We start from the raw sequence: 27,837 nt of genomic DNA on the forward strand, positions 1-27,837 counted from the left end.
AGCTGAAAAAGCCCCTTGGTGCCAGCCTGGGGAAGCCAGAAAGGTCAGGCAGGGCACGTATATGCTTGTGGTGTGTTTCTGTGGTGCAGTGGTTATTACAGTTACCTCTTATGCAAAAGGTCCCTGGTTCAAAAGCAGGCAAAAACATGACGTCTTCCCTTACTGCTGCTCCCCTGGGTGCCCAGGTAAGTGCAGCTGCTGCTGACCAGCCTGTGCTTGGGATGAGCCCAACTCCCAGGTAACAGAGGGGAGTGACATCAGCTGAGAATGCCCCTGGGTGCCAGCCTGGGGAAGGGAGATGAATCAGACCAGGCAGCTGTGACAGACCGGGCCGTATCTGGGCACAGCTTAGGGCGTCCGCTCAGGGTGAATTGCTCAAATCCGGGGCTCCTTACAGTCCCCCTGACTGGCGACCTCTCCACACAGGCCAAAAACCAGTCTCACAGAGCGCTTCAGCAACCTGCCTGAAGCCTCCCGAGCAAAACCCCTCCGACACCCCAGCAATATCCGTGCTCCAGATGGCCCCGGGCCTCATACACAGGTGGGGGGTCCTAGCACCCAATCCCACCTACCCCGAACAAGTTCTGTCCGGTTCCAAGAAACCAGCCACAGATCCCTGGTCAATTTACCCTCTGGACCTTACCCACAGATCACGCTGGGCCAATCCTTTAGAATCTATATCTAAAGGTTTATTATTACAAGAAAGAAAAGCCTGAGAGTAAGGTTATTAAAGTACAGTACGTTACATGCACCAAATCTCCCAGTTCTCGATGCAGGCTCTAGCAGAGATGTTGCAGCTGCTGGTTAAAAGTCCTTATTGCACATCCTACGATCAGGATGGGTTCCCAGGTCTTCCGGGCTCTTCAATCCCTGCAGTGCTGCCTCTGGGATGAAGTGCTGAGCTGAGAACAAAATGGCATCGACCACATGGCCTCTTTATACTCCTTCCTGGCCTCTTCTTGTATGCAGCAGGTCACCTGGTCAGAGGCCAATCTCTATGTTTCCTGCTGGCTGCCCTCAGGTGACAAATCCCATTCTTTGGGTGTGTCCATAGCCTATTGAGAGCCATTGTTCCACAGGGCTTTGCTACTCAGCCTGTCCATAGCCATGCTTAACCACATTCACAGAAATATTCAGCTTCCACACAGATTACAGTTTCCTACCTACACACATAGACATTATACACTCACATAAATAGCGTACATAAGATTAACAAACAATAATCTCCCATTCAATACCCCACATGGCTCCCCCCATACCAATTTCTGGGGCCAACACCCCCACCTAGGGGTGCAGCAGCGATCTGGCGGCTTCCCTCCAATTCAGCAACGTGACAGTAGCTGCTTGGGGCTTAGCCCCCCTTGCCCTGGGAGGCTGGTGCATTGGGCAGGCTCTCCCTGCTCCCTCCCCTGTGTGACTTGCCCAGTGTACATAGGCCAAATGTCGGAAAAGCTTCTTGAAGAAAAAGCTAAACAAATTGGTTTTTGAAATGTGCGTGGGTTTTTCCAGAAGAGCAGTGCAGTGTAGACACAGCCTGAGTGTTGCTCAGCACTAGTAGGAGACAGGGAGGGACAAAAGGGTCTAACGGCACCTGCAGCCTTTCAGAACAACCCCCAGCCCCAACCCCAAGGACCAGCCCTTCCTTCCACCCTCACTGGGGTCTTCTGGGAACTGTCTGGACTCAAACCCACCCCAGTATCAGCCTAAGGATTGCCTGTTCTGTAAAAGGTGCCCTCAAAATGAGAAAGCAGCTGAAGTGCTTCTGGTGGAACTTAGAATCATAAAACCATAGAGCTGGAAGAGACCTCAGGAGGTCATCAAGTCCAGCCCCGTGCTCTAGGCAGGACCAATCCCAACTAAATCAACCCAGCTAGGGCTTTGTCAAGCCGAGATTTAAACACCTCTAGGGATGGAGACTCCACTACTTCCCTAGGTAACCCATTCCGGTGCTTCACCACCCTCCTAGTGAAATAGTTTTTCCTGATATCCAACTTGGACCTCTCCCACCACAACTTGAGACCATTGCTCCTTGTTCTGCCATCTGTCACTACTGAGAACAGCCTCTCTCCATCCTCTTTGGAACCTCCCTTCAGGAAGTTGAAGGTTGCTATCAAATCCCCCCTCACTCTTTGCTTCTGCAGACTAAACAGACCCAAGTCCCTCAGCCTCTCCTCATAAGTCATATGCTCCAGTCCCCTAATCATTTTGGTTGCCCTCAGCTGAACACTCTCCAATGCGTCCACATTCTTTTTGTAGGGAGGGGAGGCCCAGAACTGGACACAATACTCCAGAGGTGGCCTCACCAGAGCCGAATAAAGGGGAATAATGACATCTCTGGATCTGCTGGCAATGCTCCTCTTAATGCAACCTAATATGCCATTAGCCTTCTTGGCTACAAGGGCACACTGTTGACTCATATCCAGCTTCTCATCCACTGTAACTCCCAGGTCCTTTTCTGCAGAACTACTACTTAACTGGTTGGTCCCCAGCCAGTAACAATGCTTGGGATTCTTCCATCCCAAGTCCAGGACTCGGCACTTGTCCTTGTTGAACCCCATCAGATTTCTAGTGGCCCAATTGTCCACTTTGTCTAAGTCACTCTGTACCCTATCTCTGCCCTTAAGCGTATTTACCTCTCCCCACAGCTTAGTGTCATCCGCAAACTTGCTGAGGGTGCAATCCATCCCCTCATCCAGGTCATTAATAAAGATATTGAACAAAACCGGTCCTAGAACCGAACCTTGAGGCACTCCACTGGAAACCGACTGCCATCCTGACATCAAGCCGTGGATCACTACCCGCTGGGCCCGACCTTCTAGCCATCTTTCTATCCACCTTACCGTCCATTTATCCAATCCACATTCCCTTAACTTGCTGGCAAGAATATTGTGGGAGATCGTATCAAAAGCCTTGCTAAAGTCAAGGTATATAACATCCACTGAATTTCCCACGTCCACCGAGCCAGTTACCTCATCATAGAAGCCATTCAGATTGGTCAGGCATGATTTGCCCTTTGGGAATCCATGCTGACTATTCCTAATCACTTTCCTCTCATCCAAGTGCCTCAAAATGGATTCCTTAAGGACCCCTTCCATGATTTTTCCAGGAACCGAGGTAAGACTGATGGGCCTATTGTTCCCTGGATCGTCCTTCTTCCCTTTTTTGAAGATGAGTGCTACATTTGCCTTTTTCCAATCATCCGTGATTCCTCCCGATCTCCACGACTTTTCAAAGATAATTGCCAAAGGCTCCTCAATGACATTTGCCAACTCCCTCAGTACCCTTGGATGTATTAAGTCCAGATCCATGGATTTGTGTACGTTTAGCTTTTCTAAATAGTTCCTAACCTGTTCTTTACCCACCATGGGCTGTCCATCTTCATTCCATCTTACGTCACTTAGCGCAGAAGTCCAGGAGCCGACCTTGTCCATGAATACAGAGGCAAAGAAAGCATTGAGTACTTCAGCTTTCCCCACATCATCTGTCACTAGGTTACCTCCTTCATCCATGAGAGGCTGCACAACCTCTCTGATCACCTTGTTCTTGTTAACATGCCTGTAGAAATCTTTCTTGTTATCCTTCTCATCCTTAGCCAGTCGCAATTCCATTTGCGCTTTCGCCTTCCTGATACCCCCCAGGCATTCTTGAGCTATACATTTAAACTCCTCCTGGTCATTTGTCCAAGTTTCCACTTTTTGTAAGCTTCCTTTTTGTGCTTAAGTTCACCAAGGATTTCCCCTGTAAGCCAATCCGGTCTCCTACCATGTTTGCCTCTCTTGCTATGCGTTGGGATGGTTTCTTTCTGTGCCTTCAGTAAGACTTCTTTAAAATACTTCCAGCTGTCATGGACTCCTTTCCCCTTCATGTTAGCATCCCAGGGGATTCTGCCCATCAGATCTCTGAGGGAGTTAAAATCTGCTTTTTTGAAGTCCAACGTGTGTATTTTACTACTCTCTTTTCTTCCTTTGGTCAGAATCCTGAAATCTACCATCTCATGATCACTGCTTCCCAGGTTGTCACCCACCTCCACTTCCCCTATTAGTTCTTCCCTGTTTGTGAGCAGAAGGTCAAGCTGCGCACGGCCCCTGGTCAGATCCTTCAGCACTTGTGTCAAGAAGTTATCCCCAACATTCTCCAAAAACTTCCTGCATTGCCTGTGTACTGCTGTATTGGTTTCCGAACAGACGTCACGGTGATTAAAGTCCCACATGAGAACCAGGGCCTGCGATCTGGAAGCTTCGCTCAGTTGTCCGAAGAAAGCCTCATCTACCTCATCCACCTGATTCGGTGGCCTATAGCAGACACCAATCACAACATCACTGCTGTTGTTCGCTCCTTTAAACTTAACCCATAGACTCTCAACAGGTTTTTCTCCCTCTTTATACTGGAGTTCAGAGCAATCGTAGTGCTCTCTTACATATAGTGCAACTCCTCCTCCTTTTCTCCCCAGCCTGTTCTTCCAGAACAGTCTATACCCTTCCATGACAGTGCTCCAGTCATGCGAGTCATCCCACCAAGTCTCTGTTATCACAATTAAATCATATTTCTTGGACTGGGCCAGGGCCTCCAGGTCTTCCTGTTTGTTGCCCAGGCTTCTCGCATTAGTGTACAAACACTTCCGGTAACCAGTTGATTGCCCTATCTCCTCCATTCGAAACAGGGGTCCTCCTTTCTTGCCCCTTCCTCTCTGCATTTCTTCCCGGTATCCAACTTTCCCACTCCCCTCAGGGTTTTGGTCACCGTCCCCTGACGAACCTAGTTTAAAGCCCTCCTCACTAGGTGTGCAAGACTGCCCACGAAGATGCTGCTTCCTCACTTCGTTAGGTGGATCCCATCTCTTCCTAACAATCCTTCTGCCCGGAACAGAGTCCCATGGTCGAAAAAACCAAAGCCCTCTCTGCTACACCACCCGCTCAACCATGCATTTATGTCCTCAATTTGACGATCCCTGCCCAGTCCTTTCCCTTCAACATCCCTGCAGCTGCCCAAGGCTGCTTTCTGAAAGGGCCACTTGTGAGACTGACACCCATGGGCCGGCTAGCTCGGAGTTTGGAATGTGGTGCTCGTACCACACAGATGCATCTTAAGAACAAGCCCCTTGTTTCAAACCATAACTGGCTCGCTGTTCCGACGTCCCTGCAAACCTCAGGGCACAAGGAGGGAGGGATGTTTTGGAATTGCGATTTATTTCGAACTAAGTGCTGTGTAGGCAGCGCCAAATTACAAAATAAGCTATTTCAATATTGACTCGAAATAAGCTACACAATTTCATTGCTTATTTGGAGCTGTGGGACAAACCCCTAGTGAGTTAGAACTGAACTCTGCCCACAGCTTCCTGCTTCACTCACCCACCAACTGATTCCCTCGCTGCCATGGGGCTGTTTGCACTAGCCTCTTCTCTCATTAGCCAGGCTTCAGCCAGGACTGAGACTCAGGCAGGAGAATGTGACCCGGCTCCCTGCACCTGGGCCCTGCATTTCTCATAAATCACAGTCACATGAGTGTAGATTATGAAACTTTGTTGTTGCTGTTGCCTTGGAAACTTCCCATAGAACTTCCCCTGGGGGCCCTGGACAGACTGATCACAGTGCACAGCTTACTTCGAGGTGAGGGTGCTGGGTAGATGCACCCACCCTGTTGAGGACTAGCCTGCTGGGGGGAGGCTCTGGCCACTTCCTTTCCTTGTCTCTCTCAGGCTGTGTCTACAGTGCAGGGCTACGTCTACACTGCAGGCTTTTTGTGTAAGAGCAGCTGTTCTTGTGCAAAAACTTACAGAGCGTCTACACCGCACTCACGTTCTTGCACAAGTAAATTTATAGTACAGCATCAGATAACAGGGCTTCTTGTGCAAGAGTTATTCCTCTCCCCATGAGGAATAAACCCTCTTGCTCAAGAACTCATCCACAAGGAGGCAGTGTGGATGGGCAACAGCGGTTTCTTGCTCAAGAAAGCCCTACAGCTAAAATGGCAATCAGAGCTGTCCTGCGCAAGAGAGCGTCCACAATGCTATGCGTGCTCTTGCAGAAAAGCACTTCTCTTTTGCAAAAGCACATAGCAGTGTGGACACACTGTTGCACAAGACCTTTTGCACAAGAACTCTTGCACAAAACTGTTCTTGCACAAGAAGCCTGCAGGGTAGATGTAGCCAGGGGGTGTCTGGGTTTTTTACAGCACTCAGCTTTGCACAACTGCCCAAGAAACATTGTGAAAAACCAAAACCTTCCCACCTTGGGTGTCCCGGGACTGCCATCAAGTGGCAGAAAGGTTCCCCGAAGGGTTGACTTCAGGTTATTTGAAACAAACACCAATAGCTCAGATGAGGTGGCCGAGTGGTTAAGGCGATGGACTGCTAATCCACTGTGCTCTGCATGCATGGGTTCAAATCCCATCCTCATCGGGTGTTTGCAGCGTTCTCTCTTGCTTCTCCCAGATCTCTCTTCAGTTCAGTACCAGCCCCTCCTGTACCCCTGCCTGCCCCAGCCCCTCCCAGTGCAGCCTGGGGAAAGGGGAAATCTCCACAGAGACACTCCCAGATGGGACCCTCCATCCCTTCTGCCCTCAAGGGGAAACCTCACAAAGGAGATTCCAGGCAGCCAGGCCATGGGGGTCTCTGAGATGCCCCAGCCCTGCAGCCTGTCCCACCTGGCTGTTGCCATGGACCCTGTGAGGTCACTGCCTCCCAGCCAATGAGCTGAGGTGAGTGGGGGTGGGGAGCCTGGGGGAAGCTGTGACCCCCCCCCCCCGAAACCTAGACATGACCATTTCCCTGTTTCTGCCCCCTGCACTCCAGGTCCCCCCATCCAGCCCCGGTCTGCTCCCCACACTTGACAGCTCCCCTGCCCTTGGCCCCATGACTGCACCAGCCATGCTCTAGGGGGAAGTGGGTCTGAAGGGGACAGGAGGGGAGGGTCCAGGTGCTTCCATTCCCAAACTGCACACCTGCCACCCTCCCCCGCCATCATAACATCTGCCCCCAGCTAGGGAGTCAGGCTCACCTCCCCCAGCACAGACAGGAGGGGACAAGGACCCCGCACCCCAGGTGCTAAAAGCTCTCAGGTGGACCCCACCCCCTCTGCCCACTTTGGGTCCCTGAGGCCCCAGCCTGGCTCCTTGGCCCAGGGGGCAGCGAGGGGCCTGGGCTGCCTGGCCCCAGGAGAGGGGTTCCTAGGCCGAGCTCAGCACCTGCCTGCAACGGGAAATTAGGCACCAAGCTCTGTGAGAGCCGGGGCTTAGGTCACACGCCCTGTAGGGGGCTCCCATTGGCTGGTTCCGGCGGCTCTCTGCTCGCACGCCTGCGCTTGTGGGGCCCATTCTGAATGGGCGTCTCTCCCCTTTCCCTGCCGAGGGAGCCCACAGGCCAAGCACAGGCTGGGTGGGTCCCGGTGCGTCCTGTGACTGGTCAGGCGCTGGTCAGTGAGGTGCCTGGCGATCGGTCTCAGCCCCTCAGGGCCAGCGAATGTGGACCCCAGGCCTTTCCTCCCGGCTGCGCACGGGGGTTTATTTCCCTTCTGCAGCCGCTGGGGAGCCCGGCGGTGGAGCGACTCTGGCGCAGACACAGCGAGGGGAAGGTGGGCGGGGACGTGACTGAAATAGGAGCAGCGGGCAGGGGGCTCAGGTGTGGGGCGAGCGCACAGACACTTTGTGCTGCGGGGATGTCAGTGGGTGTAGCCCTGGCAACGGGGCAGGTCGGTGTGAAGAGCAAGGGGAGATCTTCTGGCCAAGAGCCTGTGTCGGGAAGGGATTCGTCAGCCCATCCAGTGCTGTGACATGGCTCCCCGTGACGGTCAGTGTGCGGTGTGTCGCACAGCTGCTCACCACAGACATGCAGGCCTGTGTGATGCTGCTCCCCCTCCTGCACGGGTGACCATGGGCGGCAGGTTTGTATAATTTTTGGTAGTGCCTCATTAGCCACACCTCTGGACGTAACACGCTTGGGGCAAGATGGACACACGACCAGAAGTAAACGGTGTCATGTCACCCCTCTCCAAGGGCTTTTCCCACCATCCTCCTACCAACAGGGATTAATTTGGCCCTCACCAACCCCCCCTCATGCAACTATCCTACAGTTGCATTAACCCAACGTGTGGGACATTAACGCGGGGGGGGGGGCGGAGAGGCTGGGGCAAGTGTTCTGTCTGAGGCTATGTCTACACTCACGGCTTCTTGTGCAAGTACAGCCGTTCTTGTGCAAGAAGCCACAGAGTATCCACAGTGCCCACCTGCTCTTGAGAAAGGAAATTTACAGTACGGCGTGGTAAGAGAGGACATCTTGCACAAAAGCTACGCTCTTTTCTAACAGGTGTAAGCTCTCTTGCGCAAGAGGGCAGTGTGGATGCTTGGCAGGGATTTCTTGCGCAAGAAACCTCTATGGCTAAAATGGACATCGCTTTCTTGTGCAAGAGAGCGTCCACACTGCCATGGATACTCTTGTGCAAAAGCACAATTCACACATGGCAGTGCAGATATGTTCTTGTGCAAGACTTCTTGCACAAGAACCCTTGCGCAAGATGTTATTGTGCAAGAAACCTCCGGTGTAGACATAGCCTAAGAGTTTCCTCCCATGAGCAGAATGAATTGTGTGTTGTGCACCAGTACTGAGGTCATGTGGCTTGTTTGGATGTGCCACTGTGGCACCCAAGTTATTAATACATATTTTTAAACCTTTCCCTTTTCTCTCTGCTGCCATGTCTCCTCCCCTTGTTCCATCAGCTCCCCTGGTGCCTGCTGCCCCCCCCCCCCAACCCCTCATCCTCCTGTGCTGTCCTGACTCCTTCCCTTCTCACTGCCTTCGGACTTCCTGAGACCTGCCCCCCTCCACCAGCCCTTCTCTGCCCCCTGTTCCCACTCTTCCAGTAGCCCCACTCTGACCATGTGAGCTACCCATCCTCATCCTCTCTCCTACCACCTCCCTCTAGACATCTGCCCTGCCTCTCTCCTATGGTGCTGGTCCCTCCCTGCAGGTGTCTGCCCTTCTGCTTCACCGCCAGAATCCCCTGGCACCTGCACCCTCCTGGTGCCTCCCCCTTCCCTCACTGCCAGTGCCCACTTTGGCCTATTTTTCCCTGATACCCAACCCCTCACCACCCTCTGCCCCCATTCCCCTCATGCCCCTGTGCTCTCACACATGATTTGCTCCATCCCTGCCTTCCTCATGCCCACTCCCTCTTTCAAACCTTATCCCAGCACCTGCCTCTCCACCTCCAGCCCCCAATACCCTTCCCCTCTCCTCTACCTGCATCATCCTGTCCCCCTCCCACTGCCACTTCGCCGGCATTTAAAATACCCGGCATGGTGTGAGCATGCACCACAAGGGTGCGGGGCTGCCCGCCATGCCCATTCGCTGTAGCATCCGCCCACGGGTGAGGCCTCCACATCCCAGCACCCCTGTCTGGCTCGCAGTGCGTGCATGCGCCGCAAGTGTGCAGGGACGGGGCCAGCCTGCCGCGACAGCTTGCCGTGGCATGACCAGTGTGCTCCATCACACTGGGGCTGTGGGCGCCCTGTTACAAGTCTCCTCCTGGGATGCTCTGGGGCTGGGGGGGAGGAGCAATATTCAGAGCCAGGGGAGAGACCCAGGTCCAAATATTGGAGGAGCGGGGCCCCCGGCTCCAAATATTGCTGGAGCACGGGCACCACGAGCCCATATAACTTGCCACCCATGCGGGTGCCAGCTCATGTCTCTCTGGCCACTGGCACATGTGGGGCCAGCAGCCAGCTGGCTCCCTGGGCTGTCCATGCAGTTAAAACAAGCATTGCACTGGCAGAAACGGGGGCAGAGGCTGGGCTGTGGGAAATATTGTGGGGTGGCTGCCAGTGCTGACCCCCTGGGACTGGCTGTGCCTGTGGCACTGGGTGAGAGTTCGGTGTTTCTCAGGGGCTGGACGAGGGTTTGTTATGACACCAGGACCAGCCCAAGGCCAGGAGAGGGGCAGAGCCAAGTGTGAGAACCTGGTATGTCTGGGGGGGGGGGGGGGGGAGGGACATCTCCTGCCTGGCACAAGAAGCTCCAGACCCCAGAGAAGCTAGGCAGGAGAATTGTGAGCAAAATACTCTGTTGGTTGCTTCCCTCCCTCCTCCTTGTGCCCTAGAAGAGGAGTCGTGCCCCAAACATTCCTCTTATCAGTGTGAGCTCTGGGGGAGGGAAGGACAAGCCAGGGCAGGAAAAACTTTCTCTCTACTGGGCTTAGATGCTGGGTGTGGGCCAGGGAGGGAGGGGGATGGTGCTGAGGGGAGGGTTAGGTACAAACTGAGGGATCTGCAGTGGCCCCACACTGAGCTGGTTCACCAGAGGCGCCTCTATTCCCTAGGACCAGGCAGGAGCGCACCGTGTGTGTGTCCAGCTGCTGCGTTCTCCCTGTGAGTAACTCTCCTTCCCTTCTCTGGGCCAGTAAATCGTTCATGACGGTGCCATAGGACTGGCTGCAGGTGCTGGGTTTGCTTTCAGCCAGGAGGTGCCAGTGACTTGGGGCAAACGCTCTTTTGGGATGGGCAGAAACCAGAGTGTTGTGGAGCTTGGGGAGGGAGCAGGTATCTGTCACTCGGTGTCCTGCTGGGGTGGGGGGAGGAGGGTTCCCTTGAATTTGTTGCTATGTGTAGAATAAATGTTGTTGTGTGCACCAAGGCAGGTGCAGATGTGCACCACCCCATAGAAACACAGGCTGCTGCCTGGGTTGGGGGGACGGGGGACGGGGGGGGGGGAGGCTCTGCTAATCACCTGGGCAGCACCTGAATCTCTCCTGAGTGGCTGCCCAAGTGCTCAGCTTACAGGGAACACTGGTGGGGGGCCCATGAGCAGCCCCAGCCCATGTCCACACCCCCGCCCAGGGCAGATGGAGTCTGAGGCTCCCCCCAACTGCCCCTGTGTTTCTTACCCCATTCATGTCACAGTAAGAGCTGGCTGGGCAGTGGGGGGCATCCATGGACCCTCCATGTGCCCTGGGCAGGGGCTGCTAGGACGGGTCCATCAGCCAGGGGCAGCTTTTGAGCCCCCCATCCCCAGGTGGATGGTCCTGTGATGGCCCCAGTTGCATTGGCACCCCAGGGCTTCTCCTCTCTGGGCAGGGCTCCAGCTTCTGGCCAGGGTGGGGCGGGGGCAGAGCGCAGGGGAAAAGGGGAGGGGCTCCCAGAGGCCAGCCACGCCCCCTGCACTCCAATGTCCTGGCCCCGCCCCCCGCTGGGTGACCCCCCCGCCGCGCTGGGTGCGGCCCCTACAAACGCCCCCCCCCGCGAGGGTCCGGCCCAGCGGCTGCCCTAGGCCCCGCCCCCATCTCGGCCCCGCCTTGCGTGTAACAATGGGGGGGGTGGGGTTTCCTCACAGCCGGGCTCGGGAGGCAGCACCACGTGCCGGGGGGCAGGGCCGGCGCGCGCTGCTGTTCGGCTCCCGCCTGTCGACATGTGGGGGTCTCCCCCGCCCACGCAGCGTGTGACGGTGCTGACATGTGACCAGACCTCTTCTCTTTGCTGGTCGGTCCGAGGGGCGGGGCTGGAGCTGCAGGGATCCACGTGGGTGCTCGGGGGAGGCTGTTGCGGGTTTGCGTGGTTCCCTCTCTCCCACGGCTCTTGTGCGTTTCACGGGGGGACACCAGGGAGCCCGCATCAGTGGGGCTGTTCCTGTCCCTGCTGGCGCCCCCTGCCCCCTCGCGTGGGAGAACACCCGCCTCAGGCAGCTCCCGTGCGGGGCAGCGGGAGACCGAGCTCCCCCCCATCAATCCAGAGCGACAGGAGCTCTGTCTACACTGGCCAGGGGGTTTCTTGTGCAAGAAGGGGCAGTGTAGACAGCTCCTGGCACAGGACCCTCTTCTGCAAAAATGGTGGCTCATTAGATATGCAAATGAGGCTCAGGATAGTCCACCTTAGCCTCATTTGCATATTTCTGTCACAAGAACAGTGTAGACACAGCCAAGGTGAATGACAGAGCACTAGAAAGTCTGTTGCCTGACTTTTGTCCCTATTGTACCCTGACGACATCACTGAGCTAGCAGCCTTGCAGATTGTGGGGCTGTGTCTAGATTGGCAAGATTTTGCGCAAATATTTTTATCGGGAAAGTGGCAGGGGAGACAGAGGCATGGAGGAGAACAGGGTGAACCAGGAATCACATATCTTGGCTCATAGCCAGTCCCAGATGCTGTGCCTCTGCTTTTTAAAGGGAGGGGCATTTCAAAAGAAGAGGTGCAGCATCTGGTACAGAGTGTGAGCCTGGACAGCTGATTCCCAGCTCACACCCGGTCCCAATTGCACATCTGCCTTTTAAATGGAGGAAGAGCAGGTGTGGGGCGTGTGCAGGGCCGGGGAGCCAGCGCTGGGGTGGAGATAGGCAAGGGGCTGAAGAGGGGAACAGGGATATGTGAGGCTGGGGCAGGAGAGGGGTGCAGGAGGTGTGAAGGGAGATGGGGGGATTCAGGGAAGACTTATGGGTTGAATGGGAGCAGAGGTGCAATGGAACAAAACTCTGAGGGGGGGGTCACAGGCAGGGAAAGGGGGATGTGGGAGGAGGCAGGGGCGTGACTATGGGAACAAGAGCAGCCTGGCTGGGAAAGGGGAAACACAGGGCAGGGGTTGTACAGACGGGGCGGGGGAGATACAATGGCAGCTCCCCCACCTCATTGAGCAGGGGGGACAGGGCAGAGGTGACTGACTGGTGGTAGCAATAGGGGGCATCAGCTTCTGGGCCCCAAAAATATTTGTTACTAAATAGGGAGTCCCAAATGCCCCTGCCCCGGCGGATGCCCCTCCCTGCACCAGTCGCCCACTCAACAGCGAGACGGGAACTCCTTCTTCTGAATTTTTTTTTATGTTGTAGATATTGGCAAACTCTGATCCATCACGGACTGGCACATTTCATTTGCATAGTCGTTATTTGCATAAAAAATATGCAAAGAAAATCTTGCCTGTCTGCCAAGGGTTTGTGAATGGCTTTACCGGTCCACTGTATAAAACAAGGTTGGGAGCCACTGGTCTAGTGGCTAGGGCTCAGTGTGGAAGCTGAAGCCAGACAATTTCAGGCTAGAGAGGAGGCACAAATGTTTCCTAGGGTCGAAGATGAGCCACAGAAACCAATGGCCACAGGAAGTGGTGGATTCTCCATCTCCTCATACTGTCAACTCAGAACTGAGCAACTTAGTAGAAAACATTCTGTGGGGAAACAGCTTTGTGCCTGGGTAGCTGGGCTAAGTGCAATGGCTTGTGTCACAGAGGGGGTCAGACTGCAGGGCTAACGTTCCCCTTGGATACTGCAAATCTACAAATTTCAGGGTCTCATCCTGCAAACACTCACCACACGTGTTTAATAAACATTTGACTGGCATTAACTTCCCTGCATCTCTGCTGTGGGGAGAGGTTATAAAGTTTCTGTTGCTTTAGTCCTTATGAGAGGGCCTGAGTCTGTGCTACAAATATATGGAGGAAAACCAGGTAGACTCAGCATCTGCGCACAATGGCAGAGTCTAGTGTGTCGGGGGCATCGCCTGCCTCACACAGGAAGCTCCAGACAAGACTCTGTTCATTGCTCCCCTCCTCCACGTGCCCTTTGAAGAGGAGCCAGCCCCAAAATCTCTTATCAGTGTGAGCTGTGGGGGAGAGAAGGACTGGCCAGGGCAGAAAGAACTTTCTCTCTCCCAGGCTTAGGGTACATCTAGACTACATGCCTCTGGCGACAGATTAGGCTACCAGGCATAGATTAGGCTACCCAGGTAGGCTACCTCGGCATACCTGGGTGGTCGACAAATGCCTTTGATGTCGACACCCGCGCGTCCAGACTACCGTGATCGGCTCAGCGCGGCAGCCATGTAAATTTAAATGAAGCGGCAATTATTTAAATTGCCGCTTCATTTTCCTATGCCTGGTAGCCTAATCTACATGCCTTTGTCGTATCCTTAGATGCTGAGCGTGGGGCAGAGAGGGAGGGGGATGGTGGTGGGAGGAGGGATGGGAACAAACTGAGGGATTTGCAGCTATCCTGTTTGGGCTGGTTCTACAGGACACAGGGAGCTGGCTCACCAGAGTTGCGTCTATTCCCTTGGGCCAGGCAGGAGCGCACTGCACGCGTGTGTGTGTGTCTGGCTGGTGCATTCGCCCTGTGAGTAACTCTCATTCCCTTCTCTGGGCCAGTAAATCGTTCGTGACGGTGCCATAGGACTGGCTGCAGGCGCTGGGTTTGCTTTCAGCCCAGAGGTGCCAGTGACTTGGGGCAAACGCTCCTTTGGGATGGGCAGAAACCAGAGTGTTATGGGGCTTGGGGAGGGGCAGAAGTTATGAGGGCAGGGGAGGGGAGCTGTGAGGGATGGGGGCAGGGTGAGGGGGGAGGGATGAGGGAAGCAGGTGTTTGGTTTGGGACTGGAAACCCCTGGTTCAACAGGCTCCTGGAGGCGCCAGGCAGCACCGCTGGCCGGGGTGTTGAACGTCTGGTTTGTGGCTCCGCAGGCTCCCTGCCAGCCCCTGCACAGCCCATGGGGCAGCCCCTGAGCCGGCATGGCCAGCTCTTAGCATTGGGGTAGCTGGAGCGGGGGGCATGTGCTCCCAATTGGCTGGGCCAGGGCCAGGCAGGAACTGCTCCTGGGCAGTGTGGTGAGCAGGGCTGGCCACTGTCCAGGCTCCCCGGGGAGGCACCCCCGGCCCCTCCCCTTGCACCCAGTTCCCTCAGAGCCTGGCTGGCACGGCTGCCCCACTGCTTGGCATGGTGCAGTCATGGGGCCAAGGGCAGGGGAGTCCTTGGGTGCGGGGATCAGATGGGAGTTGGAGGGGGACCTGAAGTGCAGGTGGCAGAAGGGAGGGATACGGGATGTGCCAGGCCATGTCTGGCTTTAGTCACAGGTTCCCCCAGGAGGTGGGATGGGTAGTGAGGGTGTGCGGCATGAGGTGGGAGGAGGAGCGACACAACTGCCCCTGTGATTCTTACCCCATTCATGTCACAGTAAGAGCTGTCTGGGCAGCGGGGGATCCATGGACCCTCCATCTGTCCTGGGCAGAGCCAGGGGCAGCTTTTGATCCCCCCCCCCCTTTCAGGGGAATGGTTCTGTGATGGCCCCAGCTGCTTTGGCACCCCAGGGCTTCTCCTCTCTGGTCAGGGCTCCAGCTTCTGGCCAGAGTGGGGGGCAGAGCCCAGGGGGAATGGGGAGGGGCAGGGGTGTCTGGGGAGAAAGAGGCCAGGCCAGACCTGTCCACATTCAGCAGTGGGAGGGGCCCTTGGCCTCCGGCTCTGGGGCCCCTGAGGGGGATGGGCAAAGGCAGAGGTCGCTCATTGTGACAGGTGTATCCCGTATCTGTCAGAACACTGCACTCCTGCCCTAGGGGCTGGTGACCAGTGTGGGGGGTGGGGCAGAGTGGGGCAGCAGCACATGGGGCTGAGAATGGGAATGTCCCAGCCACCAGGACCACCCAGACCTGGAGGAAAAGCTGGAGAGAGGAAGGAGGGGAACTGACAGACCCCTCCCCTATTCCAGTCTCTGTCCCTGGGCCAGTCGGAGGGGAGAGGAGCCGCACTGGGGTGGGAAGGTCCCGGCTCCCAGCGCACTGCCAGGGGCTGCGGGGCTGGGAACAGGAGAAGCAGCAAAGGGGGGGGGGTGACAGGTGTGATCCCAGCCCCCAGCAGCAACAGGCCGGCAGAGAATCACGGGGGGGGGTTGCTATTGGGGGGGGCGGTTCCTACAGCCGGGGGGGGGGGGGTCAATCCGACTGCACAGGAACCCAGAGGAGCTGGAGCCATCGCCCCGCAGCTCCATGGCCCGCGGGGGGAGCAGCCCGGCAGCCAGGGACACGCGTGGGGCAGAGCCCAGGAGCCGGGCGGAGCAGCCAGGGACTTGCTGGGAAGAGGGTGCTTGGCCAGGAAGCTCCCGGTCTGACCTAAGCCCTGGCGCTGGACTCCCAGCAGAGTCACTGAACCTCTGCGCATGCGCGATCTCATCGGGCCCCTCCATTCAGTACGGCCGGGGCCGGGTTTTCGTGCTTCCCCGCCCGTCACTCCCGGCCCGCAGCAGCGTCTGACTCCGCGAGCGAGCAGAGGGAGTCAGTGAAAGTCTCTGTGATCACTGCGCATGCGCCGCGCGCCCTCAGGCAGCCCTTGGTGCCCTTATTCGCCGCGCTGCTTCGGGGGAGCGAGGAGCAGAGTGAGGTGGGCGGGGCTCGGCGTTGCCGGGAGGGCGGGGCTCTGTGTTGCTGGGAGGGCGGGGCTGCTTGCTTGCTTGTTTCCCTCTGCGGCTCCTCATTGGCTCCCGTGCGCTCCCGCTGCTCCCGGCAGCTGGGAGAGCCTTGCGGTGCGCATGTGCGAGCTTTGCGGACGGGCCTATGGCTGCCGGGGGCCTCGCTCCGGATTCGCCTCCTCCTCCCCCGCCCACGTGTCTGTGGAGCGGCCCCTGCTGGGTGCGCGGCTGCGCCTTCGTTCCGGTGGGGGGAGGAGGGTTGTGGGGCAGGGCCTCAGTGGGAGGGGTTTGTGGGAGGGGCTCACACAGGCGGGGGGGGGGAGTCGGCCAGCTGGGGTGCGGGGAGTCTGCAGCTCGGCTTGTGGGAATTGGGGGAGGGGCACAGCTGGGCTAGGGTCAGGGCTGTGACCCACCTTCCTGTGCTGCCTGTGGGGGGCTGCTCCAGCCGGGCAGGGGCCTCAGACCAGCTCACTGCTGCCTCTCTGTGGTTGAATGTTGCACATTCAACGCAGGGCCTGTTGGCCCGTCTGTCTCTGGCTGTCGGTGCTCCAGACTGACACTGTCAGGAAACTCTCTGCGCAGATTTCCCGTCTCAGCGAGTGGATCAGTGAGGTGGAGGGGAAGTGTCAGAAGCCAGGGAGTGAATTCCTGCAGGTGAGACTGAGAGAGCAACATCCCCAGCTCCCCACACAAGGACGATAGGCTCCTGAATAACAAGTGCTGGAGTCCAGCCGTCAGATCTGGGTGTAACTCGGCGGGTGCATTGATGCCATGCGAGTGACCCTTGTGCTTTGCAGAGTCACAGGCACAGAGCTATTAGAGGTGGCAAAGCCCCATTTGCTCAGGGGATCCATGGCCCTGGGGCCAGGGCAGGGCCCCTTGTTCCCATGTTTGCAAAATCCCTTCCTTGTGTGTGCCCAGTGCAGCTGCGATTCTTTTCTCACTCTTTTCTCTAGGACTTAAGAAACAGCTTGAGCAGGTAGGTGGCTCACACTCCTGTCATACTGCACAGCGCAGGGAAAGAGCTTGGAGCTGATGTTGGCACCACATCTCCCCAGGGCTCTACAGACAGATGTTGGATAGAAATGTCTCTGACTCACTTAATTCTGAGGATCTCACCCTTGAACAGCAGACTCTGGAATCCCCCATTCAGGGGCACAGTCTGACTTCAGATATTTCCTAGAGCTGTCACCTCCCCGGGGACTGGCTGCCTCGGGACTGTGGGGCTGGAATATGGGTCTGTCACTGCTGGGCACTGGGCACATTCAGCCCAGGGCAAGGAGTGAAGGATTGGCTATCAAGACTCAATAATAAAGGTATTAGAAACTATTGAATCTGGCCTCTGAAGCCAACCTTCCCCTGCCTCAATTCCCACGTGGAGAATGACAGCCCATCATGCTGCTCTCCTTAGAGACACTGAGCGAACAGACCCAACTGTTTGCAAATAGAGCCAGGGGTTTGCAAACTCTGACTCTCCCGTTGGTGTCAAGGGATCAAAATAGGTAAAGTTAATGTCATAACAACGTGTTCCCCCAGCGCAGCTCTAGGTTATGAGGAGAGGTGGTAAGTGACAGAGAAACCAGGTGGGAGGGGATGAGGAGGGAAAAGTAAATCTCACTTTCAGTTTGTGTCTCCTGGAGCGGGAATGAGGCTGCAGAGATGTTGGCTCCGTTGCTGGGAGGTGCCCAAGCAAGAGAGGACACGGAAGGTTTCAAACCTTTTCATACTAAACACTTGTGTGTGTGTCTGTCTGGTCTCTGATACAAGTGAAATGCAGAGTTCAGTATGGGGACATTGTTATATAGAGGAGAGCCTGGAATTTCACCTCTCTTATCCCTTCCCCCACCAGACACTCTGCCCTCTGCACTGGAGAGAGCAAGAGGAGAATCCCTGGGCGTTTTCAGACAAGGTGAGTTTTTCATGTGGCGATTCTAAAAATGAGAAAATTCCAGCAAAATCATCTTCATAGGACTGTCATTGAAGTTACCAACCAAACGCAGTGACCATGGTGCACACAGCCCTAAATTGAGATCAGTGAGGAGCTCCGGGGACACTGCATGGGGACTTGTAGACACTTTGAGAATCACTGATCTATGGGGTATGATGCTTAAAGGGGTGATGTTAAAGCACACAATGGATGGCACCTTCAGGCTCAGATTTCACTGGTCAGTTTCAATACGGGGTTGGTTTCAAACAATAAATAGGCTGAAAGGCTGAGAGCTGGCTGGCTTCCATGGTATCAGTTTGTTCATGGTGAGAAACTGCTGGATATGCAAGGGCTCTTCAGTTTAGTGCAGGCCTGGGCAAAATACAGCCCATGGGCCGGATCTAGCTCGCCAGGCCATCGCATCCGGCCCTCTGATGCTTGGCGAGCTATGGGCTAGTTCCGTGGTTGCCACTTCCCACCTGCAAGCCACTCAGAAAGTGAAGGTGAGCCCAGAGATAAAGCAGGAAGGCATCCACTCCCAGGACAATTGGATGGTTTCTGGCCAGAAAGGAAGCACTGTGCCCTCTCCCCTCTAGCTCATAGTTATTCAAACACCCACATGGCCCCACAGCCTGTGCGAGGGTTGGGCAGGCTTCCTGTGTGCTTCAGAGAGGTGCTAGGCTGCTGGTCGGGACTCACTCAGGTAAGTCTCCTAGGCAAAACCTGCCTCTGGCACCCCAACCTCTCTCTTCCCCTCCTAATTCTCTGCCCCACACTCCTGCCCCCAACTCCACATACTCAAACTCTTTGTTCTCTTCCTGCATCCAAATATGCAAGGAGCTCTTCATGGTCAGAAACCCTCAGCCCCTTTTTTGTTCACTCAGCCACTTCTCTAAATTAACCTTACTTTAAATATCTCATGAGTAGTTGGCTAATCCAGTGCCCCAGATTACACCTGCTTCTTTCACCCAAACTGCTTCCCAGACCCCTCTTTCCCTCCTGCATCCCAAACCCTCACCCAAAGCTCCCTTCTTCTCCCAGTGTTCATCCCATTCGCTGTATTTCCTGCTTAATGTCTTGGAAGAGTGCAGCTCTCAACCACTTTCCAAAATCTTGGAGTGCCCCCCCACATCAAAATGAATTGCCCACTCCGGTCTAGTGGATACAGTTCAGTGAGAGTCAATAACTGAAAGATGCAGCCAGAGAATTTCAGGCTAGAGAGGAGGCACAAATATTTGATGGGTAAGAGGATTCGCTGCTGTAACCAATCATCAAAGAACTGGTGGGTTCTTCGTCTCTTGATGTCTTCCAATCAGCACTGGACAACTTTCTAGAAAACATGCTGTGGGGGAACAGAGCTTTGTGCCTGGGTAGCTGGGCTACGTATAATGGCTTGTGCTGCAGAGGGGACAGACTGCATGGCTCGGGATATTTTCTGATGCCATGAATCCATGAATTTTAAGGTCTTATCTTGCAAACACTCAGCACACGTGTTTAATAATATGCATCTGAATACTCATATTAACTTCACTTCATCTCTGTTGTGGAGAGAGTTTATAAAGTCTGTGTCAGATGAGAGAACCAAAGTTTGCAAATCAATGCATGAAGACTAAGGATTATAAATACTGCAGCCCAAATTAAATTAAACCTATGTCCATGTTCAGGCAGATGAATATGTGACTTGTTAGCAGACACTGGGTGCTGAGAACTGAATCTCCATTGTTGCAGGCAAAGTAATATAACTCAAGCCAGGTATTAAGAGAAATAAATACGGCTTTCGGATCTAACTTGTGTGTGGTGTTTATGGAATATCTAGACTCAGCGTTTGCCCAAAACTGGAGAGTCCAGCATGTTTTTCACCGGGGACAGAGTCTGGGCAGAATTGGGGTGTGGAAAGGATTAAAGCTCTTTTTGAAATGTCTCCAATTCTCCTTTTCCCCCTGCCAGGCTGCAGAACACCCATGTCTGTCTACAGCTCAGCCCCTGGTCTGCAGAGCCAGGGACAGGAAATGGCTGTGGAGGAGCCTGTGAGCTTTGAGGAGGTGGTTGTGTATTTCTCTGAGGAGGAATGGGCTCTGCTGGACCCGGGCCAAAGAGCTCTCTACAGGGATGTGATGCAGGAGAATTACGAAGCTGTGAGCTGGCTGGGTGAGGATTCCTGTCCCCTTGTGTAACAGAAGCTGGGTGGGCTCTGGAGCAGCTGGGTTGGGTTTGGTTCAGGGTCCTTCATTGCCTGAACCCCCAATATCAGCAGTATCTGCCCCAGTAATCCTGGCTCCTGTGTGAGAGGAGGTTCAGTGACATAATAGCGGTGCTGCTCTTCCCACAGCCAAGATCTCATTGTGGTTCCCACCATCTTGCCCATGTTGTGCCTTGGCTGGAATGTCAGCGGAAGGATCCAGGCAGGAACGGCAGGGACCGGAGTTGTGGGGCTGGGTGCAGCTGCTCTTAGCATCTGTAGGGTCCCCTTGTGCTATTGTGCTGAGCCGCTGGAAGAAAGGTGCCAACTCAGGGTCCTTCCTTGCCTCTGGTAGATTCTGTGCAAGCCAGAGAGTCACCAAATGGCAGGCCCGACTAGCCACAAGAGGAGGGCTGCTGCTACTGGCAGAGTAGAATCAAGGCTACAGAAGGGGAGCTGAGCTGCAGGAGCATCTACAAGCAGCAGAGAAGCAGCCCATCCTGTCTCCACGTTGGCTGGCCACAGGAATAGGCTGGCACTGCCCTGGCTGTCTGTAGGACTGACCGCTGTTGTGGGGAGCTGACAGGGCCCACCATGGCGCAGTCAGTCAGGATCAGGAATGTGGACCATAGGCAGGGCCTGAAGTGGCCAACCAAGGATTCATTTTCTTGATCAGACAATTCCCCTGCCTCCTTCTGGCTCAAGTAGAGCATCTGAGCCCAAGAGCAGGGAAAGTCCAGCCCCCAGCCAAGAGCTTTGTGGGCAGATCCCATAGGGCTCTAGAGCTCTGCTGGATCCTTTCCCTCACAGCCCTAGAGACCTGACATATGTCAGCTCAAATATGAATCCTGGCTAGAGGTGTCTGTCAGTCCTGAAAGTCTTAGAGCTCTCTGCTTATGAGCAGTGTTTTCCTGTCCTCCCAAGTATGCAACAGGCCCTAAGGGAGACTGAGTTGTATCCTGCAGAGTGCAGCAGAGCGATCAGTTCCCCATGGAAGTCAGCTGGGCTATTCCCAATATGGTGGTGGGGCGGGGGAAGGATGGAATTAGTGTGTCCAGGGATTTTGTACCAGCCAGAGACCAGTCTCTGGAAGGTGGGGAAGGAGCCTGTCTGGGTAGGAGACTCAGAACCTGGCTTTGGAAGCAGGAATGGTACAGAATTTAATGAACAAGATCAGCACTTGGTTAATTGCTCCCTGAATAGGATTTCCAGTCTCCAAAGCTCATGTGCTCTCTTGGATGGAGCAAAGGGAAGAGCTGCAGATCCCGGATCTCCAAGGCAGTGAGGAAAGGGAGAGCGTCAGTGACACCCACACAGGTGAGAAATCAGCTAAACTGACTCAAACCAATTTCTGTGTTCTCATAGCAGATGTTGGTTGTGTGTTTTCATCAAGTCTGACTGGCCCTTCAGCCTGTCATCAACTCCAGTGTGAGAGTGCCAGATGGGGAAATAGTTATGAGGAAGCAGGGTGAACTCGGCTCATGATTATTGAATCTTTCCAACCATTCTTTGGGTTTTTCCCCCATTTTCTGTTCACCATTCAGAATTTTTATTTCAGCTCAGCACATAGAATCATAGAATGATAGGACTGGAAGGGACCTCGAGAGGTCATCGAGTCCAGTCCCCTGCCCTCAAGGCAGGACCAAGCTCCGTCTACACCATCCCTGACAGATGTCTATCTAACCTGTTCTTAAATATCTCCAGGGAGGGAGATTCCACCACCTCCCTTGGCAATTTATTCCAATATTTGACCATCCTGAGAGTTAGGAATTTTTTCCTAATGTCCAATCTAAACCTCGCTTGCTGCACTTTAAGCCCATTACTCCTTGTCCTGTCCTCAGAAACCAAGAGGAACAAATTTTCTCCTTCCTCCTTGTGACACCCTTTTAGATATTTGAAAACCGCTATCATGTCCCCCCTTAATCTTCTTTTTTCCAAACTAAACAAGCCCAGTTCATGAAGCCTGGCTTCATAGGTCATGTTCTCTAGACCTTTAATCATTCTTGTCACTCTTCTCTGTACCCTTTCCAATTTCTCCACATCTTTCTTGAAATGTGGTGCCCAGAACTGGACACAGTACTCCAGCTGAGGCCTAACTAGTGCAGAGTAGAGCGGCAGAATGACTTCACAAGTTTTGCTTACAACACACCTGTTGATACAACCTAATGACTCCTGTGTGGTTCCTCTCTCCATCCCAGCAGGTGATGAGATGCTGAATGAGAACAGTGAGACGAGTCTTCAGGAGGAAGGACCTGAGCAAATGGCTCCATGTGGGGTGTTAGTGGAAATATCTGAAGGGCATGTTTTTCAGAGTCCTGAGCAAGGAGAGACTTGTGAGAGTCAGCGTAGTCTACAAAGGCAGCAGGGAAACCATCCAGGAGCAGGACAGGATAAATCCAGTCACAGGAGCAGAAGGTTGAAAACAAACACAAAAACTGTTCAAAAGAAAATCCCCCATCAACATTCACCTTGTTCTTGCAGTGACTGTGCAACTCTTATTAAACATGAAAGAGCCCACACAGAAGAGAAACCCTTCAGCTGCTCTGACTGTGGGAAAAGCTTCAGTCGGAGATCATACCTTGTTAGACATAGGAGAGTTCACACGGGAGAAAAACCCTTCAGCTGCTCTGACTGTGGGAAAAGTTTCAGTCAGACCTCAACCCTTGTTATCCATAGAAGAGCCCACACAGGGGAGAAACCCTTCAGCTGCTCTGACTGTGGGAAAAGCTTCAGTCAGACCTCAACCCTTGTTATCCATAGGAGAGCCCACACAGGAGAGAAACCCTTCAGCTGCTCTGACTGTGGGAAAAGCTTCAGGCACAGTTCACACCTTGTTAGACATAGGAGAACCCACACAGGAGAGAAACCTTTCAGCTGCTCTGACTGTGGGAAAAGCTTCATTCGATGGTCTCAGCTTATTAACCATAGGAGAGTCCACACAGGAGAGAAACCCTTCAGCTGCTCTGACTGTGGGAAAAGATTCAGTCAGACCTCAGCCCTTGTTATCCATAGGAGAGTCCACACAAGAGAGAAACCCTTCAGCTGCTCTGACTGTGGGAAAAGCTTCAGTCAGAACTCAACCCTTGTTATCCATAGGAGAGTCCACACAGGAGAGAAACCCTTCAGCTGCTCTGACTGTGGGAAAAGCTTCAGGCACAGTTCACACCTTGTTAGACATAGGAGAACCCACACAGGAGAGAAACCTTTCAGCTGCTCTGACTGTGGGAACAGCTTCATTTGATGGTCACAGCTTATTAGCCATAGGAGGAGTCACACGCGGGATAAACCGTTCAGCTTCTCTGACTGTGGGAAAAGCTTCAGTCAGACCTCAACCCTTGTTAGACATAGGAAAACCCATACGGAAGAAGCTATTCACCTGCTCTCACTGTAGGAAATGCTGCAGTCAGAAGTCACACCTTGTTATCCATGAGAACTCTCACAGAAGAGAAATCCTTTAACTGCTCTGACTTTGGGAAATGCTATAGCGACAATTCAAGTCTTGTTGCATATAGTTGAACCCACATAGGTGAGAAACCGTATAGTAGTGGTGAGCAAAATTTTTCTCTGTTGACAGAATGCAGCCTGCCTAAGGCTTTGATCCTGTCCACAAGGCAGTGCCAGGCCCTACCTCCAAATGAAGATGTACTGAGGGGGAAGGAGTTTAGCCCAACCCCCTCTTCATGCTTTCTAACCACTAGAGAGGAGGCAGCGCTAGGCTGAGTCTTTGCTATACAACCTGAGGCCGGCACTAGAGGCACTGCTGCCACTGCACTGCTGGCCTCAGGGGCCACATGGCCATGTCAGGGGTGCCTCTGGGGCTGGTCCTGGGCTGCATGGTTGCAGCAGCAACACCTCCAGCCCTGGACTGAATGGGTGCAGTAGTGGTGCCTCTGGTGTCCGGGGCTGGTCCTAGTCTGTTTGGCTGCTGCTGCAGCAGCAGAGCCTCCCTCCAGGGTGACCAGGACAGTGTGACTGGAGATGTTGCTGTACGAGGGCCCAAAGCCAGGTAATATTTGCTATCATCCCCCATATATCCCCTCCAAATATCCTCAATTCCCTTTCTCCCAGCAGCTAGCACCCCCAGCTTGCGCTGACAGCCTCCTTTTTTATTGCACCATCTCTCCTGGCCACATACTGCACCTTATTTCTGACCAGACACCTGCCTGTTTCTGCATCCCAAATCCTCAAAACCCCAACCCTTTCTTGAGGCCCCTGTCACATTGGATTTTAAAGTGAGCATACAGGTAACTGCTGTGATCACGAGGAACTGTTTGCCCCAAATTTGGTACAAAGTGGGCCGTGTGAGGTGTCAAACGAAAGTTACTATTGTGCTGATTCTGTGTGTGGTATTTGTGTACTTGTTTGGAATTTGTATGGGGAGTTATGACTATGGGCTCTGCTGATGCTGTGTATGGACTGCCTGTCATGGGGACGGAATTTCCAATGAGTGACTATGCTAACCAGTATAGCTCCAAGGACAATGGTTCTCAGGGTGGCCAATACACAGCTGAAGAATGCGTGTGGAAAGCTGCAAAGCAGCCAGAGCACAATGGCTGATGGCATATGAAACAGGTCACTTGACCATATGATTAGCTCCAGCTTGGGCGACACCAGAAATGAATATCAAATGCCATGAGGGGGGCTCCATCTCGTCTTCAGTCTTGCTACTTATCCGAGAAGCGGCCTTGCTAAGGACAGAGACACGGGAAGGATTGCTGACCCATCCTGACATATGATGTACCCCAAAGACTTATGCTAGTAGTTTCTAACATCTCCACTAAGATCCTGCATCAAGAACATGCTGATTGATGTATATAATATATTCACCTTATTCTCAGCCTTTTCTGTCTTTTATTAATAAACATTTAGATTCTAAAGGATTGGTCCACTGTGATCTGGTGGGTAAGATCTAAAGTATAAATTGACCAGGAATTCATGGCTGGTTCTTTGGAACCGGGTGCGTCTGTTCTGGGTTGGAAAGATTGGGCTCTATAACCCCTCACCTCTCGGTAAGCCCAGGGCTGATTGTGGCATAGAAAGAGCTGGGGTATCGGAGGGGTTTTGCTCATGAGGCTTCCTGCAGGCTGGATTGGCAGCTGAAGGGCTCACTGTGACTGGTTTGTGGCCTATTTTGGAAAGGTCTCCAGTCAAGGGCTGTCAGCAGTCCTGGTTTTGAGCAATTTGCCCTGAGTGGATTCCTTCAGCAGTGTTCAGGCCTGCCCCGGCCCGGCGCAGCCAATCACAGTCGTGCCCTCTCCAAACCTTCTGTAGATTACTGTTGCTAATGGAAACTCACTGTTAATTACATAATTCGTCAAGCCATTTTGCTGGGGCTACATCTGGGCAGTTGCATTTGAATTATTAAAGAGATTAAACCTTTTAACTTTCTCATGTTAGTTGATCAAACTTTATTTTAAATTAAGTAAAATATTTATGTCCAGTACACACTGTGGAGGTAGGCCTCACTAGCCTGGCCACAGACTGAACTGTACGCAGTGTATCCTGCATCAGAAGCGAGCTTCCTAAGCAAATTGAGCAAGAAACCACAATGCTGTTAAACAAACAAAAAATCGCACTGCTTGCATTTTGTTATCGGGTCAAGCAGATGTAACCATCTAAAAGTAAAGTGCCTTACTTCCTCTTTTCTCTGTAAATTTCCACTGTGACTTTGTAAGAAGGTATAAATATCTCAGGCAATTGAGTGTGAGAAGGGGCTTGTATCGATAAGGCGTAACTCCCTGCCATCTGCAACACCCCCCCCCCCAACTGAGATATTAAAATGGTTTTGTCTAACTTGAACCCTAAACCTAGCATGTGTTTATTTCACAACAATTCTGATGCTGTCACTCAGATCCACACATCCTGCTTTTCTTTCGGGAAAAACCATGGGCCACTCCCTACCTAACTCCAGGCACCACAAGCAAGGTGAGGGGCCTTTTAAATCCCTACTTTGAGAATCAGTAGAGGGCTTCCGGTTGGCTTCGGGTGCTTGGTGGAATTGCTGGATCCGAACCTTTAAACTCAGGTCAGTTCAAAACCAGTGTGCCTGCTTTAAAAAATACCAGTTCTGTCAGGAATTTAGAAATAAGAATGTTCTGGTGGGAGAGTCTGGTATATAAGTCCGGTTGTTAAATCATGCGTTTGTTGAGTGTGTGAATGTATCTGACTGAGTGCATGATTCCTGAGAAATGAGCATTGGGTCTTGTCACTTCCCTGGGATAGACTCCTGGGGCATCCGTCAGCCACCCTGGCTGCCCGCTGAGAAGGAGCAACCAGCTCTAGCAGTTAAAGTCTCGGATGGTATGAGGTCTCAGTGGTGACTAACCCCATTTACCCCTCCCTGGGTATATCTACACTACCCTCCTAGTTCGAACTAGGAGGGTAATGTAGGCATACCGCACTTGCAAATGAAGCCCGGGATTTGAATTTCCCGGGCTTCATTTGCATAAGCGGGGAGCCGCCATTTTTAAAACCCCGCTGGTTCGAACCCCGTGCAGCGTGGCTACACGGGGCACGAACTAGGTAGTTCATACTAGGCTTCCTAGTTCAACCTACCATTACTTCTCATTTCAAATCCCGGGCTTCATTTGCAAGTGCGGTATGCCTACATTACCCCGCTAGTTCGAACTAGCGGGGTAGTGTAGACATACCCCCTGTCTCTAGCTACTTCCTGTTACTGGGGGGGGGGGGGTCAGGATCACCTTGGTGACAGAAATCGCGGGATGATGCCTGGACAGTGCAGACTTCCCCACCTGTGTTTCCCTGTGTAAATGAGGTAATAGGTACTGGACAGTCAAAAGAGATTCCTGTTCCCCCTTAAGGGGACTCCAGCATACTATGGCTGTGTCTACACTGGGCCACTTATTCTGGAAAATCAGCCGTTTTTCCGGAATAAGCTGCGAGCTGTCTACACTGGCCCTTGAATTTCTGGAAAAGCAACGATGCTCTACTGTACAAAATCAGCCGCTATTCCGGAAAAACTATTCTGCTCCCGCTCGGGCATAAGTCCTTATTCCGGAACACTGTTCCAGAAAAGGGCCAGTGTAGACAGCCCAGTAGTCTTTTCCGGAAAAAAGCCCCGATCGCGAAAATGGTGATTGGGGCACTTTTCCGGAAAAGCGCGTCTACATTGTCCACAGACGCTTTTCCGGGAAAAGGGCTTTTCCGGAAAAACAGCCTGCCAATGTAGACGCTCCTTTTCCGGAAAAACTGAAAACGGAATAGTTTTCCATTTTAAGCAGTTCCGGAAATTCATGCCAGTGTAGACACAGCCCTCATGTATGTGCATTGCTCACCTAAAACTTGCAAGTTTCTGGATAAGTGGGATGTGTACACACAAAATGATTCATCTAGACAGTTTCTGGTGAAAGGTACTTTTAATATTGGTAAAATAGTGCACTTGAAGGGTACCTTGGAATCCAGAGGATCTAAGATACCCCAGGTTCAATGGGATGCTTTTTTCAATTGGTATGAGGTGGTGTCTAAAAGGAAAACTGAATTTCAAATTAGGAGTCTAAAAGACTTGCAAAAAACAAAAACAAAAAAAAAAATCTTAAATTACATTTAAAACAAATCAAGAAAAATTGGCTATTCCTTG

At 53.3% G+C, this 27,837-nt stretch overlaps 2 protein-coding genes and 1 non-coding gene across 4 annotated transcripts in view; 2 read left to right on the forward strand and 1 right to left on the reverse strand.

The window, feature by feature from the left end:
- Positions 1-27,837, reverse strand: part of LOC142821626 (zinc finger protein RFP-like) — a 394,289-nt gene that overhangs the window by 313,056 nt on the left and 53,396 nt on the right. The gene's annotated exons all lie outside the window — the stretch shown is intronic.
- Positions 6,316-6,397, forward strand: TRNAS-GCU (transfer RNA serine (anticodon GCU)). The gene has a single exon. It is a non-coding gene; the product is annotated as a tRNA-Ser (tRNA).
- Positions 16,795-26,038, forward strand: LOC142818215 (uncharacterized). The gene is made up of 4 exons (XM_075913183.1): positions 16,795-18,043; positions 20,009-20,209; positions 21,444-21,557; positions 22,439-26,038. The coding sequence occupies exons 1-4, from the start codon at positions 17,920-17,922 to the stop codon at positions 23,479-23,481; spliced, it is 1,482 nt and encodes a 493-aa protein (XP_075769298.1). The 5' UTR covers positions 16,795-17,919; the 3' UTR covers positions 23,482-26,038.

Source organism: Pelodiscus sinensis, chromosome 31 (assembly GCF_049634645.1).
Source record: "Pelodiscus sinensis isolate JC-2024 chromosome 31, ASM4963464v1, whole genome shotgun sequence".
In the NCBI taxonomy this organism is placed as follows: domain Eukaryota; kingdom Metazoa; phylum Chordata; order Testudines; family Trionychidae; genus Pelodiscus; species Pelodiscus sinensis.